We start from the raw sequence: 16667 nt of genomic DNA on the forward strand, positions 1-16667 counted from the left end.
CCGTCAAATTTGATCTCAGACGCTGCGGCCGTACGAAGGTGGTTGATCTAAATTTTGAGACAAATGCTTTGCATAGCTCTAAATATGTAAGACAAAATTATAACCTTATATTCTATAAAATATACTGTATATTTTTTTTAAAAGTTAACTAGTCTAATTTATAGTAGTAATACATTTATTAGAATGACTATTTAATGTCAACCAAGAAACATGTCAAGATGAAATTTCAAACAGTGACAAGACGAGGATTGTAATATTTACATTTTTATTGAAATATTAAAAGCCTGCTTTAAAAAAGGTTTACTATATAACTGATGTGCGTTAACTTATTAAACACTAACATTGTATAAATCAGTTCTGATGAACAATTTCCCCATCAATGGAAAGTATGAGGGAAAATATATTGACAAAGAGAAATTGTTCATTTGCTTTTAAATAACAAGACAATAACAGCAGAAATACATGACAGTATAAGACAAATGTTAGGTTCAACTTTAAGGATCAGAGCCATCATTCATCTATTACATTTGGGCTTTTCCTTGTAAATCCACCACAAGAAAGGTCTGCAATAAAATCTTAAAATAAAAAAGTCTCATTATTTGAAAAAAAAAAATCATAAAAGATACAGAAAAGCTCACGATCTGCATAGTTTTCTCAAAGACAATAAAAACATTATCCAAACCAGTCATCAGTGATATACTGATGCCAAGCAGTTGCATTACTAAACGTAGCAGCACCTGTATTTTATATGATAAAAGCTCATAATGTTAATAAAGCACATCAGTAGTTTGACTAGATACATTTGTACTGAATCAAAAACATCTACTTTTACAGCTCACTTTCTGATTTCAAGAAAACATATAATACATTTTATACACCTGAACAGTTATAAACTAAACCCACAGAGGTTGAAGAATTTATCAAAGACTAGAGTACAGAAAATGCCCTCCTTTGACGTTTCTCTTCTGGAAAACATCTTAGCTGATTTGCTTGACACAGATGGAACATAAAGGTTACAGGTGGCACCCCAACACAGGTTTGAAAGCTCAAATACAGCAGGGTGGAATTTGTCAGATGTCTCTCCATCCCAGCATTAGGTTCAAAGGCGAGAGTTTAAGGTCTGCGGTCGTATTCACTGATCTTCCTCTTGATGTGTGACAGTTTTGACCTGAGATATTTACTCCTCTTCTTTTTGATCTCATAGTTTGCTGACTGCAGGGGATAATACGACAATTCATGTTTTTTAAAATGATTCAAAATCAATTCAAATATTTTGATTAAATAACTATCTTAGTAGAAAACGGACTGTTAGAAATCAAAGTCTATCGCTTACCTTCTTCACATTCTTTAGTCTGGTGTATTCATCCATGGCATCCTGGGATTTAAAAAAAAGATAGCAATTAATAACCTGAAGACACCACCGTTAAATGACAGTCCATGACATCCTGATTTTAGTCACACTGAAGAAGGGTAGACTTGTTATTCTTCCTTCGAACAGCCACACTGAGACGACCACACTCACCAGGAACTGGGGGCTGCCGTCAGGGTGTCGGTCCAGCTCCCTGCCCAGGTTTGCCAGGTCCTGGTTGATGCCATCTAGCTCAGCCTGCAGGCTCTTGTACTCCTGGTGATCCTGCTCAAATTCACGTTTGTAATCGAGACGCTCTTGTTCATCCAAAATGGAAGGAAACATACTGCAGAGAGCAGCATAAAGACACTCATTATTCATCAGAACAAATCCCACCTGGTGAATCCACTAGGGCAAACAGAATACAAATTTGTGATCAATGCCAATCAAACCTATTTCTGACTAGCATTATCGTAACATTCCCCCTAATCATCCTCATCATCAGTCACTTACACGCTGAAGTCCTCCTCCTCCAGGTCGTCTCCCGATTCCACACCCGTGTCATAGTCCTTAATCTTGCTCTTCAGGCCCCCCAAAGAGCTGCTGATGTCAGAATCTCTGCAAACGGAATGATTGATTTCTGTGTTTTAGACGATGTTACAGCATGGCTTTGACCTGGTGGAGCAGCTGAAGGCTCAGGCCGTTGGTGGATCAAAGGTGGCAATAAAAACATTTTTTTTAAATGTACTGGCACCAGTTCTAACTGGTTTGATACATGAAGAAAGTTATGATGGGGAAGAAGTTGTGAACTTTTTCATTATATGCATCAGATGTTCTAATTACATAAGACACAAAAACACTAAAGGAAACTAATCGATTAGTCACATGACAGCTGATTACTTTCCTAATTTTTTTTTTTTAATCCATGGGGTTCCCTCTTCAGCGTTTATGTCACTACAGAGACCACATACAGTAATCAGTCCTGCTTCTCCTGTTTTTCACCTCCACCGATACCGATAATCTGGTGACACTGCAGAAGGGTATGCTTATTATTAATGCTAAAGGAGCACAAGTCCAATACACTCTACCCACTCCAAGCTTCACTCAACTGGCAGCATATCAAATTCTGATGTTTATGTCACAAATATTTTCTGAAGGCAACGCCTTCACACACTCACAGCTGGAAGCTGCTTCACAAAAATCACACATTTTATTTTCATTGCAAACATTTAAATGAAGTGCAACTTTCAAATATATCTATTTAAACATATAATGTATGCACATTTACTTTTCTATATGTGTACTAATGTATTTTCAATTTTCTAAAATGTTTGTCACAAGATACAAAGATATATATATATACATGTATATATAAAAAAAAAGCCCAGATTTTATCTTCACATTTTGACATTTTTAACTAATGTTCATTCACTGCATACAGATTCTAAAAGCACTTTGCAAAACAGAGCAAATTCAGAACAATTCATACATTGATGGCAGCACTTCCTATCCAAATAACCCCCTCACCCCACCCCCCTCAGTATTCATGAACTCCTTCCCACAAACACCCAGACAGGTGTGAAACCGTGCAGCTTTTAGATTCTCTTTTAGGCAGGGGGGGGTTCATCCCTCCACGTCCGTCTACTTGGGGCGGCTGGAGACACGGTCCATATCGGAGGAAGAGACATAGACAACAGAGTGCTGCGGTAAACTCATTTCAGACTGAAGGGACGTGGAAAAGCCATGACTGAGATAGACGACTTACCCCGGCAGGTAAATGGGTTTGCTGTGATCCGGATAGTCTCTGGACCCTCCAACATAAGGATTAGGGTCATTCAGCATCACCTCCGGGTCACCAGACACATTTTTCACCTGAAGACGGAGTCAGACAGCGACTTTGAGAGGAAATTAACATATTCAAACCTTTTCCCTGATCTCATACAACAAACACTACTGTAGCTTGTTTCTCTGCTTGAGGTTTCGGCCAGTTTTCCCTGTCATACTTGTCATAGTTTTACCAGCAACTTAGTTCTCCACATTTGACAAACGTACAGGTTATATGAGGTATTCACCTGGACCGACCGGTTCCTCAGCTTCTCCCTGTATGCACGACTACTACCGATACCATCACCGCCAGAAACAGGAAGCCTGTCCTCGCCAGCAAAACTACTAAAATGTCACGTCTGAACGCAGTTAGGACGGTTTATGCACCTTAAATTAAACATGGAAATACTTACCATGGTAACAAAAGTTATTCCCCTGTCCTCACCCCTCAAAATGTCCTTTGTAAGGAAACTTTCATTTGCATTAATGATCCTTAATAAAAGCACCACATGGGATTTAAAATAGTGTTGAAGGGTGCTGCAAAATGTGTTGGGTACTTTATTTAAATCATCACATCATCCTGACAATAACATGCTGCAAACGTAAAAGGCCACACCCAGAAACCAGAAATGAAACTACCCCTTCCTGATACACACACACACACACACACACACACACACACACACACACACACACACACACTCACCCACTCCCCGACGCCGTTGCTGTGAAGCCCACCGTCCCTCAGGACCTTCACCTCCTCCCAGAGCACACGGTCCTCACCCCAACGTCTGATCTTATTCCGAGTCTTGACGGCGAACACTATCAGGATGATAAGGGCCACGACCACCAGGAAGCCCAGGACGATAGCGATGGCCTGCAGGAAACACAGATTTACATGTATGTGTATCAGCAGATAGAATAATCAAATAATTAATTTACTGTAGTCTATACATTTCACAAATTATGCATCTTGACATCTTTAATTCATTAAAAAAAATTGCATATTGTGCTTTAAATGAGAGCAGTTTGTCCTTGGCCTGAATCAAATCAAGTAAATATAATTTATTGTAGAACCAGAAGACGCACAGTTATTATTACAGTAATAATTTAAACATGTCTCATAAGGTTTAAACTACTTACGTTAAATTTTGCAACAGTACAAAGTACTAAAAATAAATAATTGACTCATGTCTTTTCTTAAAACTAGAGAAAAAAAATCAAGTAACAGGAAAAGATTTGTCTGGTGCAATTTCAAGTTTAAACCAAATATCTTTTTTTTTTAAAAAACAACTAAATGGGGTTCATTTGATTAAAATTTTCTTTTAATTTAAAAAAAAACATTTATTTGTAACGACAACAAAGCATGTGTGAAACATCTTTCTGGCTAAGGGAATAAAAACTTTGATCATGAATTCAAATTCATAGACAAAGATGTGAAAAGTAGATGTTTTAGTGGTCGCTATGCTATTTGACTGCTTTTAGCCGTCACTGGATAATTACTATTGACTATGTGGCTTAAAATGAATAATCGGTGATACATTAACTACTGTGGTAGCAGGCGCATCCCATTCAATTAAAAAATAATAATAAATCCCAAAAGAAGAAGCATATTCTACCTCCTGAGGTTCCACCACACAGTAATGGTACAGGTACTGGTTGATGAAGAGGCCCTGGGCCTGGTTCTGGGTCTGGTACTGGGCACAGAGCTGGCGGATCTGGTTGTAGACGACAGATCCTGAAGACTGAGCGGTTGGGTTCACTGCTATCAGGTACACGATGGTCGCGATAAGCATCAGAAACGCCAAGATGGCGCAGATGATGATGGCTGCTAGGTAGAATTTTGCTGAGCGGGCAGCATTTTGCCTTGAAATAACCAAGATGAAAATGACGAGCACAGCTATGAAGGTGATTCCTGCGATGGCGATGATGAAGCCTTTGCCACTTTTGGGATCCACTTGATTTCCTCCATAGGCGTAGCTGCCACCACCGAGGCCTGCGCCACCTCCAAACTGGCCGCCAAAACTGCCGCCAAAACTGCCGCCGATGCCGCCGCTAGAGACAGGAAATGAGCCTCCGGTGCCCCCGAAACCTGGCAGGAAACCGGCCCCGCCGCCCAACAGGCTTGCATCGTAGTCCCAGGCTAGCGTGGAGGCCACGCAGGCAAATACGGCCACGCACATGATGATGATGATGATGCACATTATCTTCATCACGCCCGGTGGTGACTTCCAGCTGTAGAAGTGGAGCATCTGATCTGGGTAGTAGGAGAAACCTGGAACCGACATGGGCTCGCTGTGTCTGTGTCTGCTGCTGTGGCTGCAGCGGTGGAGGAGAAACGAGACCTGGTTAGTGTGTTCCATCACACACACACACACACACACACAGCGTGTGTGTGTGTGTGTGTGTGACGGTTTATGATGCTCATGTGTGGAAGAAAATGACGACAGGGCAGTGATGGGGGATCATCACTAGTCTACTCACGGTTTGCTGCCACTGGAGTGGTGGGCCGGGGAGCTGCGTCTGTTACCCGGCATGTTAAAATGTGAATGAAACCCAACCTGAACAAACAAACAAACAAACAAACAAACAAACAAAGTTAGTATTTTGAAAAACATAAAAAAAACTTGTTGGTAGCTGAGTGACCCTACAGGGTTCCGTCCTTTCACGAACAACGGAGGCTTTCAGCAGCTCGAGAAGTCAGCGTTTAAGGATTTGTGATGTTTTAACTTTCAGAATGAACAAAAACATTCTTTCATTCTTTTTCAGTACCCGCTTCTTCTGCTATCGCGGGTCGCGGGGGTTTGCTGGAGTCCATCCCAGCAACCTGCGTGAGGCAGGCTACACTCTGGGCGTGACGCCAGGGCACAGCGGGCACCAAACATTGTCAGTGGATAAATGCAGCTGTCAGAGGATCTAACTCAGGTTCCCTCAGCATGTTGCTAAGACTACCCACACAGCTGACATTGTCTTGTTGTCAGAAGCAACAAAGAACAGGACAACACCTCTGTTCACCCATGATTTCAATCAACCTTCCAAAAAAAAGTTTCAATTCAAATTTCTCCACTGGACACTGTTTCTTCAGAGAATCATTTAAAAATGTATTTTTCTATTCTATTATGTATGCTATTTTACACTGAGAAGCGTTATTCTTTAAATGGCACCACTAGCCAGTGTTCTTTCAGAGAGTCATGTTCTTTATTATCTGGGATGTCACTAACCTGTTTGCAGGTCAACTAATTAATTCTGAGATGTTCCACCAGGTATTTTCACAACCTTTCCACCCCTTTGTTACCACTGTTACAGGTTTTGCTGATGGAATCAAATTCAAAACGGGAAAAAAAAATTCCGAAAAAAAGTGGACATTTCTTATTTAAATTAAAATATGAGGTTTGAATGTTTTACAAATCTTTGCATCCCAAACATTTTGGAATACTGTATTTTACACAGCATCCCAACTTTTTGGGAAATCAGATTGTATTTATATACAAATTAAAACACAGCATGTCAATTACTCAATTCCACAAAGTTTCAGAGTTTGTTTTCAGTCCTAATAATATTTATTATTATTATATTATTAGAAAATTACAGCTAGATTACATTAGATTTTAATAATGTTTCTGGATTTAAACTGAAATAATACCATACACGTCTTTCTGTCAGGTCAAAGTTATCACAATTCGTCTTTATTTCTGTATCACATCTTATTTTATTTTTCAAATTGATATTGACACATATATATAAGTCAATTTTTTTGTTATCACATTCTTTTGTTATCTCACATCTTCTAATAGATTCAGAGAAGATAAGTCTTTCATATCTGTTGGACACAAAGCAGCCCTAAAGGAGGTATGTGATCAGGTTGCACCATTCATTATCACTCTGTGTGAAAGCATCTGCATTGATTTTCTCCTCTTTTATTTAAACCGCCTTTCTCTATGTGTGGAAACAAACATGTAAGGCTTCTACAATACATGTGGAAAAATGAGCAGCTCCCTTCAACCAAATGAAATGCTCAAATATTGACCTTCAAATATTGTTGTTAAACTGTTCAACCAAAACAAGAGGTGGGTCTAGTGTCTGGACCTGACTTCTGACTTCTGTTTGTGGTGAAACTAAGCAGGAGGAAGTAGGTGGAGATACTGGCACATAACGTGAACCTGCATACTTCAAATCTGAGCAGATGAGAGTGAAACTACAGCAAACCGACTCCATAGGCAATAACACCCTAACAGCTCACCAGTTGATCACAGCTACAATGTGCAATCTAAAATTGAAAATGATTTAAAAAAAAAAAAGATTTAAAAAAACAACAACAATCGATATAAATCTTTAGAAAAAATTAAGATGTCATATGAAAGAAAATGAATGTACAGTAAGAAAACAATTAAAGAGCGCACCGACAAGATCAGGTGAGACCGTCTGTAGAAATGGCGTCAATAAATTCTCTCAATGTTTAGCGGCGATTTTCTCAACCATAAAAAAAAAACTTTGGGGTTTTAATTCCCATATAATTACAGTTAATTTGTTTTTAATTATAGTCCACCAAAATTTGATGATTATGCTCCGAAGGACCCACCTAGAACGATGACCCGCTGGTCCCGGTGAAGACAGCTGACACGCTGAGGAGCGCAAACAACACTGCGCGCGCCACCGCATCCTCCACGTCGCGCGCTCAGGGAGTACAAAGAGACGCGCCCACAGGTGTGTGGAGGATAGACACGCCCACAGGTGCGTGGAGGATAGACACGCCCACAGGTGCGTGGAGGAGTCAAAATAGGTTTGGGAGCTCCACCCCGCGTCGCACAGGACTAACCTGTCTCCTTACGCGTACACGCGACGCGCGCGCACACACACACACACACACACACACACACACACACACACACACACACACACCTGACTGAGTCCACACCCTGTGTCCACCATCGTTACCGTGGGACGTTCGCAGGGTTTTATGTTATTTCTTGTCTTCACTCATCAGAATGAATGACAGCGTTTAAAGTGTGTAGCTGCCAATATTTTGATGTCTGAATGATTTTATATATATTGATCCATTTGATTTTCCATTAATGATTTTTTTCGTTACTAATTGCAATAACTGATACTTCCACTTAACAATGTTAGGCTTTGAATAAGTAAATATATTCTAAGTGTAGAAAGTGATAAATTCTAAGATTTACGAATGAAAAAAATTTAAATTATAAAAAATTAAAATGGTAGTTTTTAAAAAAAAAAACTTAAGCTTTAGTTATTTAGTTATTTATTTATTCAAAGAGTTTTTTCTAACCTGAAAAATGAAAGCCAAAGACCTGACTTTCCTGCTGAGTCGAACCTACCGAAAAACGCCTCCAGGGTTCGAAAACCTGACACCAGGAAAACAGTTTTAAAAAATGCATCACACAAACCAGTCCACCCACATGCATGCCGCAGAGCCACAGCCGCAGCCATTTTACAATGCTCAATGACAATGACAGCAATGGAGATTCAGTTTATTCCCTGGTCACGTTACGTTGGAACAGACACTCAGTGTCACGGAATGAACGTTTTTTGGTTTTCTTGTGCTTATAGTATTTGGGGCAAGACTCACCAATGGTCAGACAGGTGGCACACGCCTTAAAGATGCTACTGCTAATAAAACATTTTGTATTGTGGTTGTAATTATTCTCACAACTGTGTTGCAACCATTTTTAACATACATCAGAATTATATTAATAACTAAAAATCTATATTTTAAATTAGTATTGGTGTGGGTATAGGTGCGAAAAGGTGTGAAATGTAGGCTAACTAATACACCAGATACTGATCAGCCTTATTTATATCATTTACTATAGATGATAAAAAAACACACAAGTCTTTACATATTTGTTATGGCAATTATCTCATTAGAATAAATTAGGGAGGATCTATAACGTTGCAGCCTTCAGGGTGAATGAGAAGAAACTCAAACAGTGTGCATGCTTAAAAAAGGCAAAATCCAAAAAGGTGCTTTATTGGTATGAAGCAGTGGGGTAGAGAAGATATGATACAAAAGCAGTAATAAAACCAATATACAGTAGCACAGGAGTGACTTAAACTAATTCACGTGTGTTTCGATTCAATGAGCTGAACGGCAATAAAAAAATATTACTTAAAATCCATTTCTAAAAACTATTTCATTTGAACGGATTTATAATTTATTTTTGTGCATCAATAAAAAAATTACTTAAAAATCCATTTCTAAAAACTGTATTTCACTTGAGCAGATGGATCATTTATTTCTGTGCATATCGCCCTATGTGCATGATGTTCATTCTTCTTCCTGTGGAGCCAAATGTATCTTAGTTTAAAATATATCAGAGATTAAAATGTGCTAAACTTGTCATGAACACAGACATCGAGGTATTATTTCCTTTCTTGTCTAACTATTTGTGGTTAATTTCAAAGATGCCATTCTTCATGATGGAATAACTATGTTTCAGTTTAAAAAAATCATACATCAACATTCAGAAAGTCAACAATGAGTCTTCTTTTCGTCTTCCAGTGAAAAATCTTCTGAATGTTCTGCCATCCAGACCACACGTGTGTTCGTGTTTGTCGCTGCGTCAGTCCGTGGCCTTGTTGTACTCTTGGATCTTCTGTTTAATGTGAGAGAGTTTGTTCTTCAGGTACTCGCATCTGTCCCTTTTTTCCAAAAATGTCGGGTCCTGAATACAAGAAAAAGAAATAAATTATATGTGAATTGTCTTTGCAGTATAAATATATCAAAGACAGTATGTGGAAAATCTGATAATCTTATAATTCGCCTCCATAGCGACTCCATAGAGACTCCAGATTTACTTCTAATAAAAACAAGTGGACTAGACAACCTATTAAAGCCTATTAAAGCCTTATAATAGTTTTGATAGGGTGTTGTAATCACTACATTCTCCTATAGTGACTCAATGGTTATGATCAATGAATGGAGAATTCCTCTGTAAGACAAACAAGTGGTTACACTTCCACCCAAACATCCTGCATCATGACTTGAAGAAATAAAATTAGTTTTATCAGATATGAGCAGTTGATGCTTGTCTTCTTTTGTTTAAAATGAACACCATATTTCCCATGATTCCCTTTGCGTCTCCAGCTCAGACATTAAACACGATCCAATAGGTAAGATGGAATATTTAAAGCTAGATACTTAAAAGTCATTACTGAGACAATTTTTATTTGGGATAATTTTCAAAAACATTTTGGCGGGTAATCCTTGCAAAATAGCAGAGCGTACTATAATAACAGATTCCTGTGTTCAAGTAAAGATTAGGACAATAAAAAAATCTAAACTATATCCATTATACTGTATATCTAGTTTAGTGAAATGATAAACATTGAATTAAAGAATCCAAAGAAGACACGGAGGGTATTTTTCTTTACCTAAAGTACAAGCTGACCACAAATCCATTGACATTTTTCAGATTGCTACAAGACCACAGCAACATTTCTTTATATGGCCTGAAAGCCAAACTTATTTTTCTAAATTTGAAAGCAAATTCATTTTGGGTACCAATTAGGGCGTGACATATGCGACTAAAAGTTGGAAAATCTCTATTTTTTTTTAAGTTAAAGTATTTGTCCATTGGTTAATGCATTATATGGAAGTGAAATCCCAAAATATTTGAATACCCCTTTAATATGAATAAACAAACTTGTTTTGTACTAGTTTTCAATCGATGGGGTGACTGTATACTTACAGCTTTCTTCTTCTGATATTCCAATAAAATGCCGTCGATCCGCTCCTTCTCCTGAAACAACACACATATTCATATTACTGGTGCAGCATTGATAGTGTGTGTCTTCATCGGTACGGCGTGAGCACAGCTCGGACCATCTGGCTGGAAGGTCTGGGCGGGAGGTTCTGCATCATCTCGTCCATTTCTTCAAACTTCTTGGCCATGGCCTGGACCTCAGAATGCAGCTCCTTGTACTCGGCGTACTGGTCGTTGAACACAGCCTTGTACTGGTCGCGCTCTTCATCTGAGCGGATGCTGGGATACTTCCTGTGCAGGGCGGGCAGACGATAACACACTGTGAGTGCGTCTCCATATTGTAAACACGAAAACACTTAGAGATTCATCTGAAACATGTTTTTTTTTTTACGTCAGTGCGTCAAATACGTATCGAATATACGTATGACTATATAAAATATGTATGTTCTGTCTTGAGCAACGCGTTTAAAATGTAAACGGTGACCGTGGAGGCGCTACTAACGCTACGTAGTCCGCTATGACGACAGGTTTGGGGATGTGTCCAGCAGGGATGTGACCGCGGAGGATCTCCGGCTCCAGTTTCATCAGTGAAGCAGCTGCGGGGTTGTTCACGGCGTCCATGATGTCTGGTTGGATGGTGGGGAGGGGGGTCCGGTCGGAGACGTTGGAGCCCCCACCCAGCTACAGCACAGAGTCACACGTTAGGTTTAAATACTCGGTGCCAGTCCACGTCTGTTATTAATGTTATAGTGATACTTACTATAGACAGAGGGAGAGTTGATCCGATTGTTTTCATCTATTTTAAAGGAGAAAAAAAAAAAGTTACTAAAACGTAGGTCAAACAGCCTTATTTTAATTAACCCTTTAAACGTTCAACGAGTGGATCAACGTAATATTTTTCTGCAACAATTTCAGGGACTTTAAAAGTTTTTTAAAACACGTTATGGCTGCTATTTTTTATAATATCACTGACCCCTGACCCCCCCAGCACATCTTCACTGGACAGTTGAATCAACAAGCGCTTCAGTTTGGAATCGTGTTTCCACAAGAAAACTCTCTAGCCGGAGGTCCATATTTGGAATTTGAAGAGAATTTAAAAATTAAATGTTTGGTCTTTTTTAACCATCTTAATCATCAAATTGTCTCGGTCGCTGTTCTTTATTATCGCCTCCACAAAACAGGATGATATTATTTATCAAGCTGCTTGAACACAATTAAAAAGAATAACAGAATAACAGATTTAACTTAACTTGTGATAAACACAAGTGTGTGTTGGTGTGTGTGTATCACCTCTTGTGCCAACGCCTCCTTCCTCATCCTGGACGCTTCGTGCCTCCACAGCTTCAGACACACTCCCGCGCTGATGAAGTAGAGCACCATGGTGATGAAGATGAAGATGATGGCTGCCGTCTGGCCGGCCTCGGTGCGGCAGAACGCCGCGTTTATTCCAGCATTGAAGACCGGTAGGCTGCACAGCCCCCCTCGGGTGGTGTCTCTCACGTAGATGATCCCCGCTGCTAAATAGAGAACCGCCAAGACCAGGTTGATGGAGCACTCGGTGAGGGGCCACCAGGAGGAGTCCAGGAGGATGGCTCTGTAGTAGATGCTCATCCCCAGGACGACCAGGATGACGGTCACGATCCACGCCAGCCCGGCCACAACCAGGACAAACGCCGTCTTGGGTCCCGTGTAGTAGCCGCCCCCGCTTCCATAAGCGCTCGCCCCTCCACCGAGTCCCCCAAACAGCTGTGGCTGGGAGTATCCGTACATATTGAACCACTCGTTGTCCTTGTGAACGTAAGCACACACGCAAGCGAACACCGCGGCCCCCAGCAGCAGCTCCACACATCCCAGAATCCTCAGCAGGCCGGCCCACGACTTCAAGTAGGCGTAGCGCTGGTGGTACTCCTCCACCCGCTCCTCGTAGGTCAGGGCCGAGAGGTTGGTGGGCACGGCCGACGCCGAGTCGAGGGCTTCGGCCCCCAGCAGCAGTCGATCTCGCTCCTTCTCAGAGTTGTAGCTGCCCCCGGAGCCCCCGTAAGGGTCCCGATACGAGCCCGGAATGGAAGGCGAGGGGGGAGCGGAGTTGGGAGGAGAGCAGGGGACCCCTGATGTGGTGTGGCATTTGGAGCTCTTTTTGGACGAGGGGGCCGGGGAGTGAGGGGCGTTAGGGGGGTGGGGCCAACCGTTACTGCCCCGATTCCCACTGTTTCCACGGAAGAAATTTTTGACGGAGTCGGGGATGAAGCGATGCACCGGTTTAATATCCATATCGTCACGGTCCTCCTCCATTGGCTCGTCATCGCTGGGGGGGTAGAAGGACTCAGGCCCCACCGCTGGCTGATCAGGTAAAGGCGGAGGGGGGAGGGGGTCTAAGCTTACGGCTGGTACCGTTTCATTAAAGGACGCCGGAGGCGGAGGGAAATCTGGCTCCCGCATCAGGGAGCCCACGGGGACCTGGTCGTAGATGGGAACCTCCCTCACCCGGTCGAACCTGGAGCCTGAACCCACGCCTGAAGACATCCGGACCCGGACTCTGCGTTCACTGCAGGGAACAAGAACGTCTGAACTGAAAGAGTTGAGATGAACCGACGGCTGTTTCACAGGAGGATTCTGGCACGGGGAAATTTGGGCCTGAATTGTTGCGCTTTGAAAGTAATTTCTACCACTTATGATAAGAATTTAGGGCGCAGCTGAGGTCTAAATTACTTTAATAGATTCAGAAATAAAATGAATGTAACTACTCCTTAATGTAAAATAACTCTGAATTGAATACTTATTCAAGTTATAAATATTACGGTTGCACTGAAAAAAAAAATGTTTGTTTGTTTCTCTGTTAAAACATAAATCCCTTTAATTTGTCAGGTTATGAAACCCACATAAGTCCCTCTATCAAGGATCAAAATATCCAAGAGAATATAAAAAAACCCAAAGACATTAGCTTCATTTTTTTGTCAAAGCTCAAATAGGCTTGATTACTGCATTGTGGGAAATGTGGTTTTGGTCAAAGCACACTTTTAATAAAGTATACTTCTTCTTCTTCTTTTGACCTATTTATTTTTGGACACTCTTGACCTTTTTTGCTCTCATGGGGCCACATAAAATGTTGTGGCGAGCCACAATCGGCCCCCGGGCCTTGAGTTTGACACATGTGGTGTAGAGTAAATTCTTGTGTCTGATTGGTTAACCCTTGTGTCCATACTATACATGCAAACAGAAGCAGTGACCAATCACCTCCACGCTACCAAAGTGACAGCAGTAAATCCATACAAACACAGGGAATATAAATAAAAACTGGCTGCAAACTGCAGCATGATCAGATGTTCATGGGAGGAAGATGAGTATCAGATGATATAATGACACGTAGCGTTATTTAACGCCATGGACCAATGTTTGCAAATCAGAATTTCACAATGATTAAATCAGTAAAGATGAACAGACTGACTCTGCAGCCCACAATGACAAACTGCAAAGTACATGTAGAAGCCATAAATGTACAGATAAAGGTCTCAAGCTGGAAGATGTCTCACTACAGCATCCTCATCCAGTCTGGAATATATAAACTTTACAGATAGTTCAATTATGTTCCAACATACTTTTCAAAAAAACTGATTTATGACAAATTTGCTATGGGGCTACACCAGATGATCATTTTAATTACCTGGTTTCTTTCTTCCAACTGTTTTTTGTGATGCATGTCACATTCCCTCAGCCAAATATGACATGATGCTGATACGATACTTCAAATAAAAACCAAGGATTGAAACCACCACTGCAGGTCCTGTTTACTGGTTGACTGATGAACTTAATCAGCATCTTAACACTAATGCTCCATACACACTGCGAATGTATCTTGTGGTCACTAAGAAGCAGTTAAGAATTTAATTCCCAAGCTGAAAACATCTTAAATGCGCAATACCAGCAGACTTTTAATTCATAAGCAATTTCAACTAAATTCTATGAGTATGAACACAGCAGCTCAAACGTATCAGCAATACTAAAATCACTGTATATATGTCAGACAGACCAGAAGAAATACAGCAAGGGTGACTGGCTAGAAGAGAAGAAATTATTTATGTGGCACTAGCAAAATTATGAACTATTTTTCTACCAATGACTGAACATTTAAAGTATGTAAAACTGAAGTAATATTTAGAAATTTTATTTAACAAATTATAAAATTTTTACACAATAGTGTAGATATTTGCACAAAAATTTTAGTTTGTTTTAAAAGATTGTTTGAGGCCCCACTACCAAAGCAGACTGACATTTAATAATTTAAAATGGTATTTAAAAATTTAAAAATAAATAAATTACCATACAAAATTTTATTAACTTCCTTTCTGATTTTTCTCATTTCTAATTATTTTCTGTCGACACTCATAAATCTATACATTCATGATCATCAGAAATAATGGTAGGTTGTTGTAGCTCAACAATACGGAGGTGCTAAATCATAAAAACATATTTAATATAAACCTGCTGGCCACGTCTCGATTCTACAATGTTTTCAACTATTTACCGACACCTTGGGTGGAAAACAGGTGAAAAACAGGTGGAAGACAAGTAGAAAACAGGTAAAGAACAGGTAGAAAACAGGTGCCTGCATGAATCCGCCTCCATTGTAAACCGGTAATACTCAACATGCTTAAAATACAAGTTTTGCAGTGGATATTGAAGACGACAACAAAGAGGACATGTTCCGTTTGTCTGCGTTAACCCACATGTTGGATTAAAAAGAGGACACACAGGTGACAGGTGGGTCTCACCTACCTGTCGATGATTCTTCGTTCGCTTCTCTCCCTCAAACAGCAGCTACATCCTGTCTGTCTCGCCCTTTGTCTTCCTACACTCTCACACTGATCTCAGATCAGGCTTTTCACAGAACTGAGGGTTAACTGAAGGGACAACAGGTGAGAAAACTGATCCCAGATCAGGAGCACATTAAACTCACCTGGCCAGTCTGACCAGCCTTTAAGGTGCGTTCACGGCCCTCCTTGGCTTCCTACTTACCAACACAGTGTTTTAATAAATGTAAATGTGGGCTTTAGCTGCAAATAAACTCTCGTTCTTCTGCTTTTCCGTCAACAAAGTATCTAGTACTAAATTTTTAAATAGTTGGACGATACTAGGAATGTTTTTTCCTCTAGGTATACACTGCATACTCACTGTTAAACATGGTTCCATAAAGTATCAGCTTGGTCAATTATCAGATATCAAATCTGTAAATAAATTGAAACTACTGTACATGTAAAAATGTTCACTAGACTACTATTACTACTACTAGTAGTAGTAGTGATGATGATGATAATAATAATAATAATAATAATAATAATAATAATAATAATAATAATAATAATAATAATGTTCAGTATATAATTTGTCCGTATGAAGTAATGGATCAAAGATTCATTAACATATTTTTCTAGTTGTGTATGTCAGTCTCATACTGTAGATTCTGGCTGCGTGCTCACTGAAACATGTTACAAGATCGCCACCGTGTGGTCAGATATGAAACAAATTCTTTACGTGGGTCTTCTTCTAGTGCCAACAGTGTGGGGCATAAGAGCCAGCGAGTTGGTTAGTCAAACATTACTTTTGGCTTTTCCCTTCAGGGGTCGCCACAGCGAATCAGTGTCCTCCATCTAGCCCTGTCTTCTGCATCCTCTTCTCTCATACCAACTACCTTCATGTCTTCTTTCACTACATCCATAAACCTCCTCTTTGGTCTTCCTCTAGGCCTCCTGCCTGGCAGTTCAAAACTCAGC

The 16667-nt window shown here is 40.3% G+C and overlaps 1 protein-coding gene across 1 annotated transcript; it reads right to left on the reverse strand.

Annotated features, from left to right (window-relative positions):
• Positions 1–288: 288 nt before the first annotated feature.
• LOC137593234 (uncharacterized) lies at positions 289–15754 on the reverse strand. The gene is made up of 15 exons (XM_068311913.1): positions 15673–15754; positions 12190–13444; positions 11660–11695; positions 11402–11580; positions 11019–11190; positions 10885–10935; positions 9770–9858; positions 8814–8841; positions 4792–5517; positions 3879–4049; positions 3114–3220; positions 1862–1966; positions 1523–1694; positions 1334–1375; positions 289–1212 (listed from the first exon to the last, which is right to left on the reverse strand). Exons 2-15 carry the CDS (start codon positions 13420–13422, stop codon positions 1114–1116), a joined length of 3210 nt encoding a protein of 1069 aa, XP_068168014.1. The 5' UTR covers positions 13423–13444; positions 15673–15754; the 3' UTR covers positions 289–1113.
• Positions 15755–16667: the final 913 nt, after the last annotated feature.

The sequence above is a fragment of the Antennarius striatus genome, chromosome 3 (assembly GCF_040054535.1).
Source record: "Antennarius striatus isolate MH-2024 chromosome 3, ASM4005453v1, whole genome shotgun sequence".
Taxonomy (NCBI): Eukaryota; Metazoa; Chordata; class Actinopteri; order Lophiiformes; family Antennariidae; genus Antennarius; species Antennarius striatus.

Bases quoted from the DNA above. Each gene is read 5' to 3' on its own strand.
- LOC137593234 (XM_068311913.1), bottom strand. From the start codon at position 13,422: ATGTCTTCAGGCGTGGGTTCAGGCTCCAGGTTCGACCGGGTGAGGGAG. The intron at 11,696-12,189 runs GTGATACACACA...CCTTTAAAATAG, and splicing joins AGGAGGCGTTGGCACAAGAG to ATGAAAACAATCGGATCAAC. The intron at 1,213-1,333 runs GTAAGCGATAGA...TATCCCCTGCAG, and splicing joins GACTAAAGAATGTGAAGAAG to TCAGCAAACTATGAGATCAA.